The sequence below is a fragment of the Labeo rohita genome, chromosome 3 (assembly GCF_022985175.1).
Source record: "Labeo rohita strain BAU-BD-2019 chromosome 3, IGBB_LRoh.1.0, whole genome shotgun sequence".
NCBI lineage: Eukaryota > Metazoa > Chordata > Actinopteri > Cypriniformes > Cyprinidae > Labeo > Labeo rohita.
In genome coordinates, this window is record NC_066871.1 from 12,483,338 (window position 1) to 12,503,997 (window position 20,660).

General features: G+C 36.2%; 2 protein-coding genes across 3 annotated transcripts; both read left to right on the forward strand.

Moving 5' to 3' along the window:
• The first annotated feature begins 2,016 nt into the window (after positions 1-2,016).
• LOC127158559 (C-type lectin domain family 6 member A-like) lies at positions 2,017-9,424 on the forward strand. 2 transcript variants are annotated; one of them, XM_051101649.1, is made up of 7 exons: positions 2,017-2,158; positions 3,955-4,059; positions 4,344-4,397; positions 4,488-4,553; positions 4,803-4,939; positions 5,163-6,397; positions 6,801-6,884. In XM_051101649.1, exons 1-6 carry the CDS (start codon positions 2,089-2,091, stop codon positions 5,346-5,348), a joined length of 618 nt encoding a protein of 205 aa, XP_050957606.1. In that variant the 5' UTR covers positions 2,017-2,088; the 3' UTR covers positions 5,349-6,397; positions 6,801-6,884. The 2 variants fall into 2 exon arrangements, with proteins under 2 accessions (XP_050957606.1, XP_050957600.1); XM_051101643.1 differs by lacking the exons at positions 2,017-2,158; positions 3,955-4,059; positions 4,344-4,397; positions 4,488-4,553; positions 4,803-4,939 and adding exons at positions 7,056-7,112; positions 7,191-7,271; positions 8,350-8,486; positions 8,614-8,739; positions 8,881-9,424 and having other exon boundaries at positions 5,346-6,397.
• Positions 9,425-10,796: 1,372 nt separating this feature from the next.
• LOC127163562 (all-trans-retinol 13,14-reductase-like) lies at positions 10,797-20,587 on the forward strand. The gene is made up of 11 exons (XM_051106837.1): positions 10,797-11,054; positions 11,177-11,359; positions 11,556-11,797; positions 16,464-16,665; positions 16,797-16,994; positions 17,101-17,220; positions 17,368-17,506; positions 17,624-17,733; positions 19,314-19,480; positions 19,576-19,735; positions 19,871-20,587. Exons 1-11 carry the CDS (start codon positions 10,895-10,897, stop codon positions 20,014-20,016), a joined length of 1,827 nt encoding a protein of 608 aa, XP_050962794.1. The 5' UTR covers positions 10,797-10,894; the 3' UTR covers positions 20,017-20,587.
• The last annotated feature ends 73 nt before the right edge of the window (positions 20,588-20,660 follow it).

The window sequence follows — 20,660 nt, forward strand, 5'->3', positions numbered from 1 at the left end:
TCTTAGGCAAGTATTGATTTAAATGTCTGCTGATACATGTATCTAAAAATTATATTTTGAACCTGTTTGGATGGGTCATGAGAAACATCCCATCAATTATTCATTCGTTATTTATTTTTACATTTTTTATTTTTCAGTTTCTGGTCAATGCCTCCTGATGATTACAAATCAGCTGACAATCCTTTGGGCGAAGATTGTGTTGTATTGAATGGACGAATGTCTGAGGCAAAGTGGGGAGATGTTTTTTGCTTGAGAGAGGAGAGAAGCATTTGTGAGATTTCATGTTCTTAATAAATATTTACTTGATCAAACATTTCTGTTGATCTTATTTTTTCTGTAGGCATAGCCATTTGTAAATTTTATGTGTCTGACTTCCGGTCTCATCGTTTCCAGCTATTTTTAGCTGTACAAAACAGCTCGTTCTTGATATTGCAAACTGTTATTTCTTACCATATTATTATAATATCTTAATATTAACCCTTAAATGCGTCATTTACTACCCATTTTTTAATAAATAATAAAATAGAAAAACAGAAAAAATAATAAAATATAAAAGAATGTCCATTTTCTGAATATTTTTTTTGTAAGATGTGTATAGGGTCACTAGAGACTAGAGGTGTGTAATAGTGTAAGTATATTTTTCATGCAAAAATATGTAAATATCTGATGACAAAATACATGCAATTTGATAGACAATAATGACGTGAAGTTTCACTCATAATTATCGCAGGCATAAAACAAAAGAATATCATCAGCAAAAATTGAACTGGTTTAAATGACTTTACTGCAGAGCAATTACTGTATGCAATAAAATATAAATGTCACTGCCATTTGATAGTGGATGTGGTGAATAAGCTGCCAGCGATCAAAATAATGATTTTGAAGTCATTGAAAATGTATCGTTTTGCGAATATGGTTGAGATATAATAAAATAGTGGTAAAAATGTTGCTAATTACTCATTTGAGTTCACTGTTCATTGATTTCAATAAAGGACAACAACATTTTGAATGAATAAATCTTAATGTTTTTAGCCAAGCACATGAATGGCAATTTCTGTTAGAAGGTAAAATCTTTCATTTATGTTCTTGTGATACTGTAGTTAGAAACTGTTGTGAAACTTCCATAACAGATGCAAAATGATAAAAATAAAGAATAACACCAGCATTTGTAAATACACTGAACTAAAGTAAAGTAGATGAATCTTAAAGGGATAGTTCGCCCAAAATTGAAATTTCTGTCATTAATTGCTCACCATCATGTCGTCCAAACCCAAAAGACCTTCGTTCATCTTCAGAACACAAATTAAGATATTTTGATGAAATCCGAGAGCTTTCTGACCCTGCATAAACACAACTAACACATTTAAGACCCAGAAAGGTAGCAAGGACATTGTTAAAATAGTCCATATGTGACATCAGTGGTTCAGCCGTAATTTTATGAAGCTACGAGATTACTTTTGAGTGCAAAAAAACAAAAATAACTTCTGTGTAAAACTGTAAAAGTCTAGTTGACAATTAAATAAACTTAAATCAGCTTGTAGACCTTTCACTGTTACAACATGTTTTTCCCTCATGAAGCTTTAGAAACATTAACATATGAGTTTAGGCTAATTGTTGTGACCACAGCATCAATGCACATGGACTTGGGTTTTGACTACACATACATAGACATACAGCCCTGGTGAAAAAAACAGCATATGCTGGTTAGGTATGTTTTGATGCTGGTATAAGCTGGTCCTTTGCTGGTTTGTGCTGGTCCTTTACCAGCGACATGACCAGCATAAACCAGCAAAGGACCAGCAAAAACCAGCAAAGGACCAGTTTAAACCAGCATCAAAACAGCATCCCACCATCAAAACATACCTACTAGCATATGCTGTTTTTTCACCAAGGAGGACAAAACAAAACAAAAAACAACAACAAAAAACAATGTTAATATATCAAACAACATACCTGGAAAATCTGCCTGCATCATATCCAATACTCTTGACAGGAAATGACATTTGGTTAGCATTAGTGTGACTTCACTGACACCCACAGATCAGCGCTCTTCACCACTTTGTGTTGCACACTTCTCTGTTCGACAGTATGGGCAAACATGACATGTCTGATCATATTTATGCCAACACCAACTGGAAGAAAAAGGATTCATTTGAAAGTAAGTACTTGGTTCTTTTCTTCCTTGATAATAATTAATTATACACTTAGGCTTAAAAGTGTTTAGCACATTCTTGACCTCCAGATGAGGTTAAAGATACGACCGAGGCTGCTAAAAGCTTGTATTGTTTGTATATAGGCTAATTTTTATCAGCGTTTAGGTCCGTTGCACACCCACACAAAAAGTTTGAGAACTGTATATTAGGGCTGGGAATCGATTCCAAAAAGAATCGATTCCGAGGCGTTGGGAATCGAGAGTCGATTCCTAAAGTTGGAATCGATTTTGTCAGGGGGAATCGACTCCCCATTCAGAGCCGTTTTCGGTTTAACAAAGCTTAAATATGAGCGAACGGCTTCATCATACGAAGGCTGCGTATCTCGGCTGCTGTCATCAAACGTCGCTGAACGTCAACTCACGAAAATAAACCGAATGGAAAGAGTCGGTAATGAGCACGTTTGAGTTTGATGATGCAGTCGGATTCGTTTCCACGAAAAGGTTCTTTCGGATAGATCGTTATAAAGAACCAGTTGAAAAATGATTCAGAAGTTATTTTACTGTGGGACTGGCTTATAGTGTCCACATGAGCGCTGCACAACAGAACAGAGGGTCTTCATCCTATTTTCATCTTAAATAAAATGCTATTTTTAAGCTTTCTATCAGCCTGTGATAGTTCTGAAGGAAAGCGCAGAGAGCACAGATAAATGGCTGAGAGTGCGCGCGTCTGACTGACAGATAAACCACCAACCCTAGTGTTGTTGTTAATGATCTTGTAATTTTGTTTCAGTGTCCAGTTTGTTAATTTTGTGCAATTGTTAATTTTCGATTCTTGGAATCGAATCCTATCGATTCCAAAACCAGGAATCGGAACAGATTCCAACATTTTCGGAATCGAACAGCCCTACTGTATATTAAGGAAGTAACCATAGCAACCGTTGTCAAATCATTTTGTCCTCCGGAGGTCGCATTTGTAGGGTGCATACACCAGGGATGTCTTATGTAAGAAAATTAACTGTAAGAAAATTAACTGTTATTCATTGCGAGGTGTAAAATGCTGTAATTTCCTTTTTACTTAGCAATTTGACAGCTACTTTTCTTAAATGAACCCTTCAAATGCGGTCTCTGAAGTGAGACGAAGCTAATGTATAGCCTATATTTAATATTTATCACGTTAATTAACACTATCACAGATAGATATGTCGTTTTGTGTAATAGCCTACCTTTCTTTAGGGCATTTTACCGGGAAAATCGCGGTAAATTAATTCAATTCAATTCAATTCAAATTTATTTGTATAGCGCTTTTCACGATACATATCGTTGCAAAGCAGCTTTACACCAAATTGACATTTTTACAATATATGTAGTAGTAGCTTGATGCACATATGGCAGAGATGTGTGGTAAAGATCAATTAATGACGTAATCAAACAGACAAAGAACACTATAAATTAGTAGCAGAATTCGGTAGTGCTGTATGTTTTCAGGGTTGGCATCATCTGAAGTCCTCTGTGGGGTTGGCATCATCTCTTCTTAAGTGTTCTGGATCCACACTGGAGCTTAACTAGATTAAATTAACTAGAGTTCTTTAAAAAGTCACCTATTTCCACCATGGCAGTGTATATTGAAACATAGCATCTGCTTAAAATGCAAATGATTGTTATGTTTAGACATGTATTAACTATTTTTGGTTTTTAAAGAATTCTTTTTTTGGTACAAAGGGCGTCCGATGCTTTATTCTGAATTAAAATCATTTTTATAGAATTTTCTATAATTGGTTTTAAACATGAATTTTATTTTGTAGTGAGGAAATCTGCCAAAGAGAAGCAATGCAGACATATCTGTGCCAAGGTTCTTGCTGTTCTCCTCATCCTGTCTCTGCTGGTTAATGGGGTGCTGACATACCTGTGTGAGTATTTTAAGTAGCACAGATATATTTGTAGCAATACCCAACAATACATTGTATGGGTCAAAATTACAGATTTTTCTTTTACGCCAAAAATCATTAGGATATTAAGTAAAGATCGTGTTCCATGAACATATTTTGTAAATTTCCTACCGTAAAAATATCAAAACGTAATTTTTGATTCGTAATATGCATTGCTTTTTTGCACCCTCAGTAACTGCATACAGAGGTATATTTGTACTAGCTTTTACACTTTTTGTTTAATTTTACTGTTGTGTCTTTTGCAGATTTCACTGATATGTCGTTGCATTGTGAGCCAGCAACAAACTGCTCCAATTCAGGTAAATCATTCATCTCTATCTGCTCAAATTTTATATGATAATTAACTGACAATATCTTTGTTTTTCTTAATTCCTCACACCACTATTCAGACCATGATCAAGGTAGTCCAGTCTGCACATATGATGAGGACTGGAGCTCAATAAACTACTGCCCAGGTCAAGCTAAGTTTAGTTTTTCAACATGCGCATTCTCTTTAAGACTTGCTGTATGTCTGTTCTTGTGTTTTACCAGTGAGTCATTCCAAAATATCATAGAAACACATTTATGTATGTAAAAGTGCAGTTGTGCAGGCTTTCAGCTTTTTTTTTTAAACCTATACATGTGTTTCTAGCTAAACCACAAGCCTGAAACGCAGACACACAAGTGTGTTTCCTCTTGATAAACATACAAAACTGTCTCTGTAGATTTGCCGGAGCAGTGGTATAAGGGCAACGGCAGATTTTATGTTTTCTCCAGTCACAACAAGACCTGGAGCTCCAGCAGAGACTATTGTCAGACTCTGGGTGGACATCTGGTCATTATCAACAATACAGAGGAGAAGGTGTGTAACTTTGTGTTATGCATGGTTTTCAAAGAGGAACAAATTTGAGAGAAGTGGGTACAGGTGTGAAAACCCACAGTGTGTGTTTGTAAATACAACACCAAGGCAAAATTGCCACATAGTGTAATACACTTTTTAATTGATAAAACTATGCACAAATAATTTTATAATAAATATTTAACTGAATATTATGATATATCAATATATCGTGTTTGTAATGCAGGAATTTCTAGCTCAGAGACTATGTGTTACCGGTGAATCTAAACTCTACTGGGCTGGGAATGAGGATGGGAACTGGTCAAATCTGAATCCCAAAGACAACTGTGCTGTACTTAAAGGAAATACACAAGAACAAATTTCATGCTTGAGAGAGGAGAGGAGCATTTGTGAGATCCCATGCCTTCAATAGACCTACTTTTTTTTACGGTTGACTTTTTGTTTCACTGTGCACTCATTTAAATATAGCAGTTTGATGAATTTGATATTCTTTCTTGTTTACCTGTTTTCACATTTCTATATTATGTCATGTTTGATATGGGAATCTACTGAAATATCATTTTTTTCTTAGTTTCTCATTTGTTTTTCATTTAATCATAGTTTAAAAAAAATGTTAGGAACTTTAAGTTCTAATGACATGCAACACACATACATACGTAAATGTAGTGTAAAAAGCCGTCAGCTATGGCATCTACAGTAGGCTAAAATGCATTTGGACACTTCAACAAATATGAATGTCTTTGCAGCACCATTTGTAAACATTAAGGTTCATTAAACAATTTATTAGCACTAGTAAGCCAAGTGAATAATTACAGGTTCCCCTTTTTGAATTTTTAATTATAACTAACCACATTACAGTAAGTTCCTTAAACAGCCTGTTTTGTTTTGTTTTAAATCATGCTGTTATACATATTAATCCTCCTTATGGTCTAACTTCCATAGCAATAAATGTATTTCTAAAATGTTCTTTTCTAGATGGCATATATTTTTAATACACCAACATTTTTGTCTTATAATTAATTATAATGTGTATATTGCTGTTTATCTTACTGTATTGTATTTTTCATCTCAATGGCTTTATCCTAAGAAATAAACTTGTACTATAAATCATTGCCCAAGGATTTTGGAGTCATTGCAAACTAATAAAAAGCAACAACTTAGGAAAATAATACCAACTTTAAAGGTATGCTAAGTATCACGACATGTTTGAAAACATAACCAACACCACTAATAACCAGCTGCCTGGAAATTTTGCATGTACCGTTATTTGGTCGATGTGGTTAAATGAAACCCTCAGAAATGTGTCGTTCTTCATGAGTATTTTGTCTCATGAAACTAGAGTCCCTCAGTTCTCTCTTATCACTGCTAAAAAACAATCTCTCTTCAGACAAAAGATGGCTGAAAATGTTTATCTCAGCTATTTATCAGAACCCAAACTGACATCAGCGGATAAAGATGAGAGTAAGTGTGTGTTTCTTGCCATTACTAACTAAACAATCTTTATCCTGAATCTGTACTGTACATTAATACCTCTAATTCTTCTTTGTCAATTATTTGTTATGCAGCCACATTAAGGCTCTGACTAAAACGGCTTACTTGTGCATTCTCTTTGCGAATGCTTAGAAGTGACTTACATTTGAGAAACACAACGGATGAACAAAGTAATATGTAATCTAAAATTGTTCCGAATATTATTATTATATATATTGTTTGTGTAATTATGTCTGTGCAATTATTGATTATATAATGTCTTGAAGTTATATTTTAGATATTATGTTGTAGACATCGCAGGGACATCTCACTGATTTTATGAAAATCCATCTTTTACGGCTTGTTATACAAGTCCTTATATTTGCCTTTGCAGGGCACCTTTGTAAACCAATGCTCAAGAAATTCTCTGTTCTCCTCTTCATGTCACTGTTGGCAAATGGGGTGTTGGCATACCTGTGTGAGTTAAATTTTATTTTATTTTATTTTATTTTATTTTATTTTGTGAATTACAATTTTGCATTGCACTTTCCATTTATTTCCAGGTTTAAATAAAGTTTTAAAACATTTTCAGATTTTTCAGTGGGGTTTTAGATATTATTTTTTTTCTCTGCACCACAATGGTTTACAGATATCACCAAAAATGCAAATCTGTATTGTGAACCAATAGGAAACTGCTTAAATTCAGGTAAATAATCATTTCTCCTAATCTAAGCTGTGCAGGCACATTGCCTTTTAATTATTACCAGTTTGGCTTTTTCCACAGGATTACCTTTAGATGCTCAACCAGTCGTGAAAGTAAACTCCATGAAAATTAAAAACCACAGTGTGCCAAACTACTGTTCAGGTACAGTAAATTCATGTCATATGATTATTCATAAATAGGAAAAAAGTAAAAAAAAATATGGGCCGATCGTCAGATAAGTGACAGCCCTGCTGTAGTTCAGTTACACACTGTGTGTTTCATTTATACTTGTCATTATATATTTCTTAAGTCAGAATTTGATTAGTAACATTATTTATTTAATCAAGCAGAAGTACGCAATATTAAATACAGTTCTGCACCACTTTTGTAGATACTTCATTGTTTTTCTCAGCTATCTGGTTTCAATCTTCATCTTAACCACATACTCACATGATTTTTTTGTAATGTGTATACACTTCCTGTACATCTTTATTAACACTAGCTACAGTTAAGGTCAAACATTTACATTCCCCTTTCAAAATCTGTAAAATTTAACTTATTTTGTCTTCTGGGAAACATGTAAGAATCTTCTGTAGCTTCTGAAGGGCAGTACTAAATGCAAAAATATGATATTTAGGCAAAATAAGAAAAATGTACACATCTTCATTCTGTTCAAAAGTTTTCACCCCTGGCTCTGAATGCATGTTTTTTTTCTTCTGGAGCATCAGTGAGTGTTTGAACCTTCTGTAATATTTGCATATGAGTCCTTCAGTTGTCCTCAGTGTAAAAAAAAACTAAACAAACAAAAACACAGCTGTGGATCATTCAGGTAAGAACACAACAAGGGAATATATGTAAACATCTTTTATGTGAAATATCTTATTCAGGTCAGTCCTAACACAAAAACATACATTTTGTTTGATCCCTCTTATTTTGGTAAAATAATGAACATTTTGCAGATTCTGAACCCTGGTGAAAAAACCAGCATATGCTGGTAGGTATGTTTTGATGCTGGGATGCTGGTTAGGTATGTTTTGATGCTAGTTTAAGATGGTCCTCAGCTGGTTTATGCTGGTCCTTGACCAGCAATAAACCAGCAAAGGACCAGCATAAACCAGCATAGACCAGCTAAAGACCATCTTAAACCAGCATCAAAACATACCTACCAGCATATGCAGTTTTTTTCACCAGGGAAAAGAGGGTGTAAACTTTTGAGCTCAACTGTAAACTGTCTATGCAGATTTAAAAGAGAAGTGGATCAGAGCACAGGGCAGATTCTATGTTTTCTCCACTGATGTCTTGGACTGGAACACCAGCAGACAACGCTGTCAGGATCTGGGTGGAGACCTGGTCATTGTCAACAATACAGACGAACAGGTATAGATTAGAAGCGGTGTGGCAATTAATGATAATGAGACACTCATAGTTTACAAAAAAAAAAAAAAATACATGTTGGGTTTCATTATGCACAACAAAGACAAAAGCACTTTCTTCTGTGTTGTAGGAATTTCTCTCTAATAGAGTAAGTGGTAAAAATGACTATCACTGGATTGGCCTGACCGACAGCCAGACGGAGGGTGTGTGGCTTTGGGTGGACAACAGCCTCTTAAACAACAGCCTCAACCTGCAAGTATCATTTTTAAATCATTCTTAAAATCATCTTCTTGTATTTAGTTGTGACAAATATCAAACAAATTGATTTTTTGAATTGTATAAATCTGTTCTTGACCTCATTTACTGTATGTAACAGATACTTTAATCATTATTTTAGATGGGAGTCTACTCCAGATGACTATAAGGTTGAAAATCCTTTGCATGGTGAAGACTGTGTTATCTTAAAGGGAGAAAAATGGGGGACGTCTCTTGCTTGAGGAAAGAGAAGAGGATCTGTGAGATTCCATGCTCTCCACCTCAGTGACACAGACCTAAAAGAAGTAACTAGGTCACTTTTATTGCTTGTATTTAGACAGTTATCTTTACACTTTAAACCTACCAGCGAATGAGTTGTGAGTTGTAATAGGCTATCGATAGTGATCATGTATTACGCTATGTATGTTATGCTTGTAAATGAAGCCATAAATTTGCACCTTGTGTACTGTATACAACAAGGCTGTTGCGTCCCATTCTGTTTGATGTTCTATTTTATTATATATATATATATATATATATATAATATTATATTAATTCTATTCTAAACTTGTTCTCTTAAAAAGCCAAAATGATGACATTTGTTGGCAAAAAAGCCCAATCATTTGAATACAAATTTCACAACATTCTCAACATGCCAAAACTAAAAATTCATAAGATAAGCTTCAGACAATAGCAATCAGAAATGCTAACACACTGTATGTATGTATGTATGTATGGTTTTAAACAAGCTTTGTAATAATGTGACCAGCTGAAATAAGAATAAAACTTCATAACAATGGTAAACAATACACCAAAAAAACAAAACTCTGCCTACGTCTTCTGCTGGAACGCCACTCACACAGTTAGAGGAAGCTAGAGGTTGCAGCTTATAAAGTTTTAAATATGGATATTTTTCTTACACAAATGCATCAATTCACTTCAGAAGGTCTTTATTAACCGGAGACATGTGGAGCACTTTTTTATGATGGATGGATGTGCTTTTTGGGCTTCAAAATCTCAATGCCCATTCATTACCATTATAAACATCGGAAGAACCAGGACTTTTTTTTTTTTTTTTTTTTTTTTTTTTTTAAATATAATTCTGATTGTATTCATCTGAAAGAAACAAATCATATACACCTAGAATGGCTTGAGGGTGAGTAAAGCATGGGGTAATTTTTATTTTTGGGTAGAAATAACCCTTTAATGTTAGCAAATGAGTATTGAATACTCGGTTTGTGTATTATGACACTTAGGTTGCTCAATTTAGGAAGATCAGTTATTACGTAGACACTTAAATGAAAGCTGCAAAACAAGTTATTTAACATTTAAATCATCTTGTCCAGGAAAAAAGACACAGTTCACAGCCACAAGTTTTGGGCCAGTGATAATTTTTAAGGTAAATTATATTGTTATTCAGCAAGGATGTATTAAATTGATAAAAAGTGATCATGACGACATTAATAATGTTACAGAAGATTTCCTTGTCAAGTAAATGCCCAAACTTGCTTCATACTTTAAACCTGTTGTCATTTCCTGTAAAAGGGTCATGAGTAATAGGCTATCCTTAGTGGCCATATCATGCCATACTGTGTATGTTACGTTTGTAAAAGAAGCTGTAAATATACACCTTGTGTACTGTATTAAACAAGGTCGTGTAGTCTTACTACTTAATTTACTTCACATACTTGTTTTCTTAAAAATGAAATACAATGGCAAAATAAATTATTTAAACATTGCCCAGACATTTACATACACATTCTCAGAAAACTAGAACTAGAAAATAGTATTCAGAGTTTTTATTGCTAAATGATTGTTGCATTTATTCGACTGGTTCATTGGAATGGAATTCATAAGACGAAAGCACAAACCGTTTAGAATAAAATCCGTAAAATCCGACATTATTTCACACGGAACGATAAACTAATTCCGTGTTAGTAGTTGTAATATCTAATATCATAATATAAAACACATACTGCTTAAAACTGCCCTTCTCTACGTAAACAATACGTCATTTAAAAACAAGCCTTGTGATTGGTCCGCGTCACCTCGGAGGAGGAGTCAACACTAAACATATCATATTGGACTGGTGTGAAGAAGTGTTTTACTGTATTACAGTACTTGTCAGCACAATACAACACTGTGCACCTTACAAAATGTGGATCGCTGTCGGCGTAATTTCCTTGGCTTTAGTGGCCATTCTCTTTAAATATGTGTTGGGAAGTTCTGGACCGAATCCTTTTGGTATCGACACACGCGAGCCGCTGAAGCCCATGGTGCTCGACCGAAAGCTGAAGAATAAAGTCCTGAAACAAGGTAAGGTGTACATACATACATATTTGCACAAATCTTTTTTCCTGCAGTAAATATTTTTATCTTCTCTCTATGAAACACCTAATAGTTCAACTCCCAACACCCACGTTTGTATCCACACCCAGGTTTTCTGGCCAGTAAGGTCCCACAAGACTTGGATGCAATAGTGGTTGGCAGTGGGATTGGAGGACTGGCAATAGCTGTCCTATTGGCTAAAGTGGGTAAAAAGGTTCTGGTTTTGGAGCAACATGACCGGGCTGGAGGATGCTGTCACACCTTCACAGAGCAGGGCTTTGAGTTTGATGTTGGTGAGAGAAAGACTTTTGTACCTCAGCAATGGGTCAACCTGATAAAGCAGTATTTATCTGCCTAAAACCCTGTCATGTCTTGCTATGGCACAGATAAGCACATTTATTGAGTCTTATTAAAACAAATGATTTGTAGTATCAAATATATAGGCCAGTTTGTGCTGATCTGATTCTGAATGTCTTTCCCCTAACTCAGGTATCCACTATATTGGGGAACTACAGGATCACAAGCCATTTCGCTGTGTGATTGACCAGTTGACCAATGGGCAGCTGCAGTGGGAGCCGCTGGATAACCCGTATGACAAAGTGGTCCTGGGTCCACCAGAAAACCGACGCATATACCCCATCTACAGTGGAAAAAAGCGCTACATCGATGAACTGAAGAAGTGCTTCCCAGGGGAGGAAAAAGCCATTGATGAATATGTGAGACTTTCCAAGGTAAGAAACAAGGATAGTGTTTAGTAAGTTTAGGAGCTGTCTGTCGGGTGTCCCTGCTGATCATATGGACCAAATATTCAGATTTATACAGTACCATTCAGAAGTTTGCGGTCTGGATGTTTTTAAATTATTTTTAATGTCTCATATGCTCACAATGGCTGCATTTATTTGATCAAAAAGTCAGGAAAAAATGCTTTTCATTTAAATGGTAGTGTGTTTTAGTCATTCAATTGCTTGAACCTAATAACTGTATGTAGCTGTTCGCATGACCTTTCCCCTACAATCATAGCCACAGACAGCCACTTATCCAAGGGCATTGTGATCTAAAGGGGAATTGAGGACACTGCATGCGTGCACATAAAGTTGCATCACCTTCATAAACTTCATTAAATTTTCTTTTGTACTTACAATTCAGTTATGCAGTATATTGCATTGCATTAGTTACAAAGACTAGACTTAGAAATTGGTTAGCAGTGTTGGGCATGTTACTTTGAAAAAGTGATTAGTTATAGTTACTAGTTACTTCACACAAATAGTAACTGAGTTACATCATTATAAAACTAATTACCAGGTAGGGCTGTCAACGATTAATCGCGATTAATTGCATACAAAATAAAAGTTTAAGTTTGCCTAATATATGTGTGTGTACTGTGTATAATTATTATGTATATATAAATACAAACACATGTATATATTTAAGAAATATTTACAAGCATATGTATTTATTATAATTTTTATATAATTTATATTATATATAAATAAAATCATTTTGTATATTAATAACATATTTCTCATATATATATACACATTAATTTGTGTGTATTTATATATACATGATAATAACACACAGTACACACACACATATATTAAGTAAACTTATACTTTTATTTTGTATGCAATTAATCGTGATTAATCGTTGACAGCCCTATTACCAGGGAAAGTAACTATTGTATTACTTTTTTAAAAATATGTAAAAAAAACTTGGATGCCCCCAATATTAAATATGTTAAATGAATGAAATTTAAATTAAATTTTTAGTTTACTTTTAGTTTTAAATATCTAAATGTACACTTAGCATCATTCAGTCAAGCATTATAATATGACATTATGATAATTTAGCATTAAACTTTAGTAATTAGAACTTTAGAGTAACCATGTATGAATGCATATTTTTTATATTGATTGAACTTAGGACTGGTGGTGATGCTTAGGATATTGTTGATATTGATGACAGGTGAGTGGGAGCCCGGGGGAGGATTCGCTTCTTTGTCTGAACAGTCGCCTACATATGTACAGACTGGTACTAAATCTTAAGGACTGTCTACCTATTTATTGCTAACCTTTCAGTATCGGCCGATTGATCGTCATTCGCTGTCTATTAGTGGATAAATACCTGGATTTTCTGTTGTCGGCTGCTACTACTAGGACTACTCTCCGGGCAAACTTCCAGCTGTCCCGGTGTGGTGATTTTATACTTCATTATCATGTCATGGACAGTTTTCTGGCTGTGCTTAACAGTTTTGACAGTCTCTGGTTACCTAATGGCTTGCTCTAGCCGAACTTTTTCAGCGACTGGCTTGAGGCTTAAGTACTCCACCTCGCAGCTGCTGAATTTTAATAACCACACCATTCCAAAGTGCATCGCAGCCATTAAAGAACTTGTACTGCTACGTCGACCACGATATATCCACAGAAGTTCCCGTCGAAAGTTTGTTTACCATCAGCCTGGCTGCTCTGCTTCGAGCATTTCATCAATTTGGACTGATGTTGCACGTCTGTCACGTCATCAGAGCAACATTGCTCTTGGTGTTACTAAGCCGGCAACCATCGCAAGATTTCACAATGCTAAGTTGGATTGTCCAGGAAATAACAGGAGATTGTTTTATACCAAGCAGGATAGAAAACGCGGAGTGGATTCAAGTGTACTGCGGCCTCTACAGAGAGTTATCAATCCATCAATAGTTAATATAGAACTGTTTAATACACAATCCCTTACAAATAAGTCGTCCTTTATACAAGACCATATCATGGAAAAGGATTTAGACTTCGGTCTAGGCATCGGTCAGAGGTCTATTCATCATTAAATGAAGCCTGTCCTCCCGGTTACAGCTATCTTGAGAAAGCTCGCATTACTGGTCGTGGTGGTGGCTTAGCTGTAATATATCGACAGCAACTGGAGCTATTCCCCCTCTTTCTGCCTACAATGTCCTCGTTTGAATGCCTTGCATTTAAATGTAAACCGCTTTTCTCTATGACAATACTTCTCATTTATCACCCCCCTAAACTGAACTCAGTGTTCATTTCAGAGATTCATGACTTTCTTACTACACTCTGTTCTACCACTGGTTATATTTTAATGCTTGGAGATTTTAATACACATATAGATACTACTTCCTGTTATTTTGCAGCTGATTGTCTGCAATTATTGGACTGTCTTAATCTCCAACAACATGTTGATGTCCCCACACATTCTAGAGGACACACTTTGGATTTGATCATCTCAAACTTTGCCCCCATTAGTAACCTTCTGGTGTATGATCTGGGTGTGTCTGACCATTAAGTTATTTCAATGGAACTGCCATTTCCTTGTTCTCAAAATAAAGAAAAGCAACAAATGTGTTTCAGAAATTTGAAAAAGATCAACCTGGACTCCTTGACTACAGATCTTCTACATCACTATTCTGCTGATTTTTCTTCAGTTACTGAGTCGGTCTACTTTTACAACAGATCTTTGAGCAGTCTCTTGGATCTTCATGCCACCATCAGAACTAGAACAGTCATCTTCTCCCGTTCAGCCCCATGGTTTACCTGTGAACTGCGAAAGATGAAGACAGCTGGACGTGTCCTTGAACGGTGCCTTAAGGTCACAGGACTCACTGTTCACAGGCAGGCCTACAGAGGGCATCAAAAGGCCTATGCGATGTCCTTGAGAGATGCTAGGTCACAGTTTTATTCTAGTATTATTAACAATAGTCCTGGAAACTCCAAGCAACTTTTCTTTACCATAAATCAAATTCTTAAACCACAAGTTCACTCTCACTTAGAAGCTACAGAGGAGAGATGCAACAGTTTTATGACCTTTTTTGGAAAAAAGGTAGATACTGTTTGCTCTCTTCTGCCTAACTCCTCGAGTCTCGACTGTCGATTTACAGCCTGGGGCTCTCCAACCTCTATGCTGTTTTTCTGATATCTCAGAGCATGAGGTTGAGGATATAATTAGAAAGATGAAACCATCTACCTGTGGCCTGGATCCTTTCTCTACCGCCTTGGTGAAATCCAACCTTTGTGTCATAAGATCTTTGATCACTAAGGTTATCAGTTATTCTCTCCAGGCTGATCATGTTCCATCTCACTGAAAATTGCTGTCATCAAACCAAACCTTAAAAAAAACACTTTAGATCCAGAAGTTTTTGCCAATTTCAGGCCCATCTCAAATCTCCTGTTTATTTCTAAAGTGCTGGAAAAAGTAGTTGCTGTACAACTTCAGACTCATTTAAAACAAAACAACAATTTCAGTCTGGTTTTCGTACTGGCTACAGCACTGAAACAGCTCTGGTCCGTGTTATGAATGATTTGCTGATGGCAGCGGATGCTGGTTCCCGATCTCTCCTCATCCTACTGGATTTGACTGCAGTATTTAACACTGTGGATCGTTTACGTCATTCCATCAGTCTCTCTGACTCTGTTTACAACTGGTTTTTATCCTACCTCACTGGGAGAACGGAGTATGACTCCTTGGGAGAGGCTAAATCTCTAACACATAAAGTGACCTGGGGTGTCCCTCAGGGCTCAGTTCTAGGCCCCATTCTGTTTATTTTGTACATGCTCCCCCTTGGTCATGTCATCAGCCGGCATGGAATATCATTCCATTGCTATGCTGATGACACTCAACCTTACCTTAAGACCAATTTATCCACTGCTGCTGCCCTGTCATCTGCCACCTTGACTTCCTGCCTAGAGGAGGTAAAGGCATGGATGAGTCAAAAATTTCTCCAGTCGAACAGCTCAAAGACTGAAGCCATTCTAGTAGGCACCAGCTAATCAAGGTCTTACTAGGTATACTTGAAACTTCCAGGCAGGTGTGTTGAGGAAAGTTGGAGGTAAACTCTGCAGGACACCGGCCCTCCAGGAACAAATTTGGTGACCCCTGATCTAAGGACTCCTCAGACTTTTGATGCTTTTAAACATGGTCTTAAAACCTACCTTTTTAGCAAAGCTTTTGAATGAATTCTAACATTTATTTCTGTTTTTAATTTTGTAGCACTTTGAGATTCTGTGTGAATATAAAGTGCATTATAAATAAAAAAATATTATTATTATTATTATTATTATGTTTGTAATTTAGTGTTTCTATAACAAAGGGGAAAAAGCTAAAAATAATACTGGAAAGATAACAAAACTACTACTAAGGGCTACTACTAATTACAATATAAAATGCACTATGGATTAATGAGCTGCTAGGTTCATGAATATTAATCACATGGTCTGCGTTCACTTAAACTGATTTGCTGAAATCAAAACCGTGGCGATAATAGGTGGGCTCCAGCCAATGAGATTGCCGTTTGTGCATTAGTTCCGCCTATTACCGGAGAAACCGGCATGTTAAAGACTTTTATGAAGACAGAGTTTAACACAAAACGTAACGCTGATTTTTAATGCTTGTCAGAAACTTTCAAATGGCTTGTGGTTCATGGTCCTGCTGAAGCTCCTCCCGATTCCTCTTGCAAAGTTCCTGGTGCACACGGGCCTGGCCAATCGCCTGTCTTTCTTCTTCAGCTATGCGTCCCGCAGCCTGACGGATGTGGTGAATGAGCTCACACAGAATAAGGACCTGAGAGCTGTGATGTGCTACATCTTTGGCACCTACGGTGAGATGATGCAGCTTTCTGACCTTATTGAAAATGTGTTGTTTCATCTGTTCCCTCTGTGTTTCAAGTTATAAACCATACACTAACTTGCAGCTACTGACTTTCTTCAGCTTTTGTTTGTGTTTAAACAGGTAAAATGCCTAAAGAAGCAAGCTTTGCCATGAACAGTTTGCCTATGTGCCACTATTTGAATGGTGCCTGGTACCCGAAAGGTGGTGCGAGTGAGATCGCCTACCACATGATCCCCATCATTGAGAAAGCAGGAGGTGCAGTGCTTGTTAGAGCGCCTGTCAACCGCATACTCCTCAGTGACACTAAAGAGGCTGTTGGTAACACTTCAAACATCTTCCCGTTTACAGTCGATACAGTTTAAATGAGACTTCAACACATTTGCAAGGATTTAATGACTGGACTGTTTCGTTGGCATTGATGCAGGTGTGAGTGTTATGAAGGGACAAGAGGAGGTACATGTTCACGCTCCCATAGTGATTTCAGATGCTGGAATCTTCAATACCTATGAACGTCTCCTGCCCAAAGATGTGCAGGCTATGCCTGGTGAGAAAGAGCCTATGTTGATTCTGGTGTTTAGGAAGACGATTCTCTTAGGGCCACTTGATGTACTTCATATTGTAGATTGTTATTATTATTACATAAAGTTGAAACCTCTTTACACTGACGTTTTTTTGTGATTCTACTGTGCAGCGATCCAGAAACAGTTGAGTATGGTGCAGCATGGAGATGGTGGTCTCAGTATTTTCATCGGTGTGAATGGGACAAAAGAAGAGTTGGACCTAAAAGCAGACAATTATTTTATCTTCCCTGAGAACAATTTTGATGAGCTGTGAGTGTCAATCTACTTTTTCTAAATAGTACGCAAGTGTATGCTCATTTATAAATCACCGTCCACTGTAACATCAGCACTGCTCTCATTTTGTGATCATTTTTGCTGTTCTTCCAGGTTGGAGGGATACATGAAGGGGGACAGGGAAGAATCTTCTAAAAAGACCCCTCTTATATTTGTGGCCTCACCCTCTGCCAAAGACCCAACCTGGCCAGAAAGAAGTCCAGGTAGAGAGAAAAAAGAGAAGATAAACCAATGGGGTTTAAATGATTAGTCCCCTTCCAGAATAAAAAATTCCTGATAATTTACCCCCCCTGTCATCCAAGATGCTCATGTCTTTCTTTCATCAGTCGCAAAGAAATTTTTTGAGGAAAACATTCAAGGACTTTTCTCCATTATAGTGGACGTTAATGATGGCCAACAGGTTAAAGGTCAAAATTGCAGTTTCAGTGCAGCTTCAAAGGGTTCCACACAATCCCAGCCGAGGAATAAGTGTCTTATCTAGCTAAACAATCATTTTCTAAAAAACAAAATAAAAAATTCTATAGTTTTTAACCACAAATGCTTGCTTTGCTTAACGCGTGGTTAGTTCTTCATCTTTGTACTTTAGTTCAGAAAGGTAAGGTAGGGTTAAAAACATCTAATTTTCTCCTCCAACTTCAAAATTATTCAACATTGTTTTTTTCATTGCTTCTTTTGTAAAGGCCATTTGACTTTCTTTACATGTTCGCTTTGTAACCACTGAGTCGGTACTCCCACTTATCTTTGCATGACCTTTCCTATGTTTTTGCAAATTTTTTTTTTTTTTTAGAAAAGTTCAAGTTTGAACTTCCAAAATGCTGTTTAATGCAGCTTCGAAGGCTCTAAATGATCAAGGAAAGAAGGGTCTTATCTAGTGAAACAATTGCTTATTTTCCAAAAAACCCCAAAACAATTTATATACTTTTTAACCTCAAATGCTCGTCTTGTCTATCTCTGTGTGAACTCTGTGTACTCTGGTTCAATACAGTTAAAAATTGTCAATTTTTTTTTAGAAAATAACTGATTGTTTTGCTAGATAAGACATTTGGAAGTTCAAACTCGGGGGCACCATAGAAGTCCATTTTATGGAGAGAAATACTGAAGTTTTTTCCTCAAAAAACATTTCTTTACGAATGAAGAAAAAAAAAGACATGAACATTTTGGATGACATAGGGGTTAGTAAATAATCAGAAAAAAAATTATTCTGGAAGTGAACTAATGCTTTAAGATTTTTGCCATCTAATCATAAGTGTTTCGCGCTTGTCCACATTTCACAACAGGAACGTACAAATGCGATGTGGTTGAATATGTTTTTAAAAGTTCTCCACTAAAATATCTGACAGTTCCCAGCGAGCAATAGTCGTCATTTCAACGTCTAGTTTAACTATAGACCCGATATAGTCCGGCTATTTGTAACCCACTTCTAGACCAAATAATCTTGAATTTAGTTACATGTCATTTTTTGGCAAAATACTTGTGAGATATATGATATTTCATCATGTAAGCAAAGTCAACAGCGTTTACAAGGTGTTTGGTTTTATTTCTATATTTCTATATATTTATATATATATATATATATATATTTATAGTCTATTCTAGGGCTATGTTTAGAGGTCTATTAAATTTTCACTGACAGCCCAATGACAACCTTATTTTGGCCTAGACGTCTAGGCTGTGTTTCAACGGCTAATATACGTTTTTTAGACCAAAAATTGCTTGCTGGGTTGTTTTGTTTGATGCATCATGTTTGTGGTTAAATCAAAATCAGAATATGCTTTGCCTACAGGTAAATCCACTGTGACTGTTGTTAGCTTTGCTAACTATGCATGGTTTGAAGAGTGGAAAGATGATAAAGTGAACAACAGAAGCACTGATTATAAGGAGCTGAAGAAGGCGTTCATCAATAACATATTAGAGGCAGTGATTGAGATCTTTCCTAAGATCAAGGACAGGGTATGATCTCTCTATACAGGGTCTGAACAGGGGGGTCCTGCTCTCATCTTGTATTATACACTCTTTTTGTATTTTTGCTTTGTCTCTCTCTGTAGATTGAATATGTGGATGCAGGCACCCCAATCACAAATCAGCATTACATTGGTGCTCCTAAAGGAGAATTCTATGGTATTGATCATGGTATTCCTCGATTCGATGTTGAATTAAACGCCACCATCAGACCACAGACGCCCATTAAAAACCTCTACCTCACGGGTGAGTTTTTGTATGCATTCCAAATGCATTACATGTTTTTGTTTTAACTGATGGTACCTAATGTTTAAAAAGAATGAATGGACAAAGTGCTCTGGTTTTTCCCCTTTCTCTTTCAAATCTGGACTTTGCTTACAGGTCAGGATGTAATGTTGTGTGGCTTTGCTGGAGCACTGGCAGGAGCACTAACGTGTGGTTCTGTCCTCCTGAAACGTAATCTTCACCTGGATGCCATTGGTCTTGCCAAGAGAGTCAATAATGGCAATAACAAGAAGAAAGTATAAGTATTTGTAACACGTAATGTTCATAATCGTTCCTAGAGATATCAGAAAAATTAACGACTGCACTGCCTGATAATTATGCACTACTGTATTTGTGTTTACCAAGTGCCTTACTGAGCTCAACTATACATTGAAACTCAGCTATACAGTAATTCCCAATCTAGTTTTTAATGCACTTAAAAAGGGAAACAAATCAGATTCAGGTGATTTATTTAAATGGTTTTATAGTAACCTGCAAAATGATGCAGAGTTTTTTCCATTAACCTTCTTTTTGAATGGTTTGTTGTGTTAAAAGCAGAAGATATGCTTCCCACTATATATTGTGGGTGTTTTGTAACTGCGAACTGAAATTTTAGTTGCACTTAAATTTGATTTATTATTGTGGATCCAGGCCTGTAGGTCTGTATAAAGGGATTACATGCATCTTTCTCAAATGATATATTTGAGACACTGTATGATGATGCCATGTGCGTTTTGCTGCCTTTTTGTGTTCAGACTGGTGTAAATAAGCCTGTAAGTGTGCTTATTAATACAGAATGGATGCTTGTGCATACTGAATAAATATGTTAATTCCAACAAATCACTGTGTGGGATGTATCTGGGTTTAAATCAAGGGGGCACTGTGGCTGAAAGTCAAGCCTCAAAAT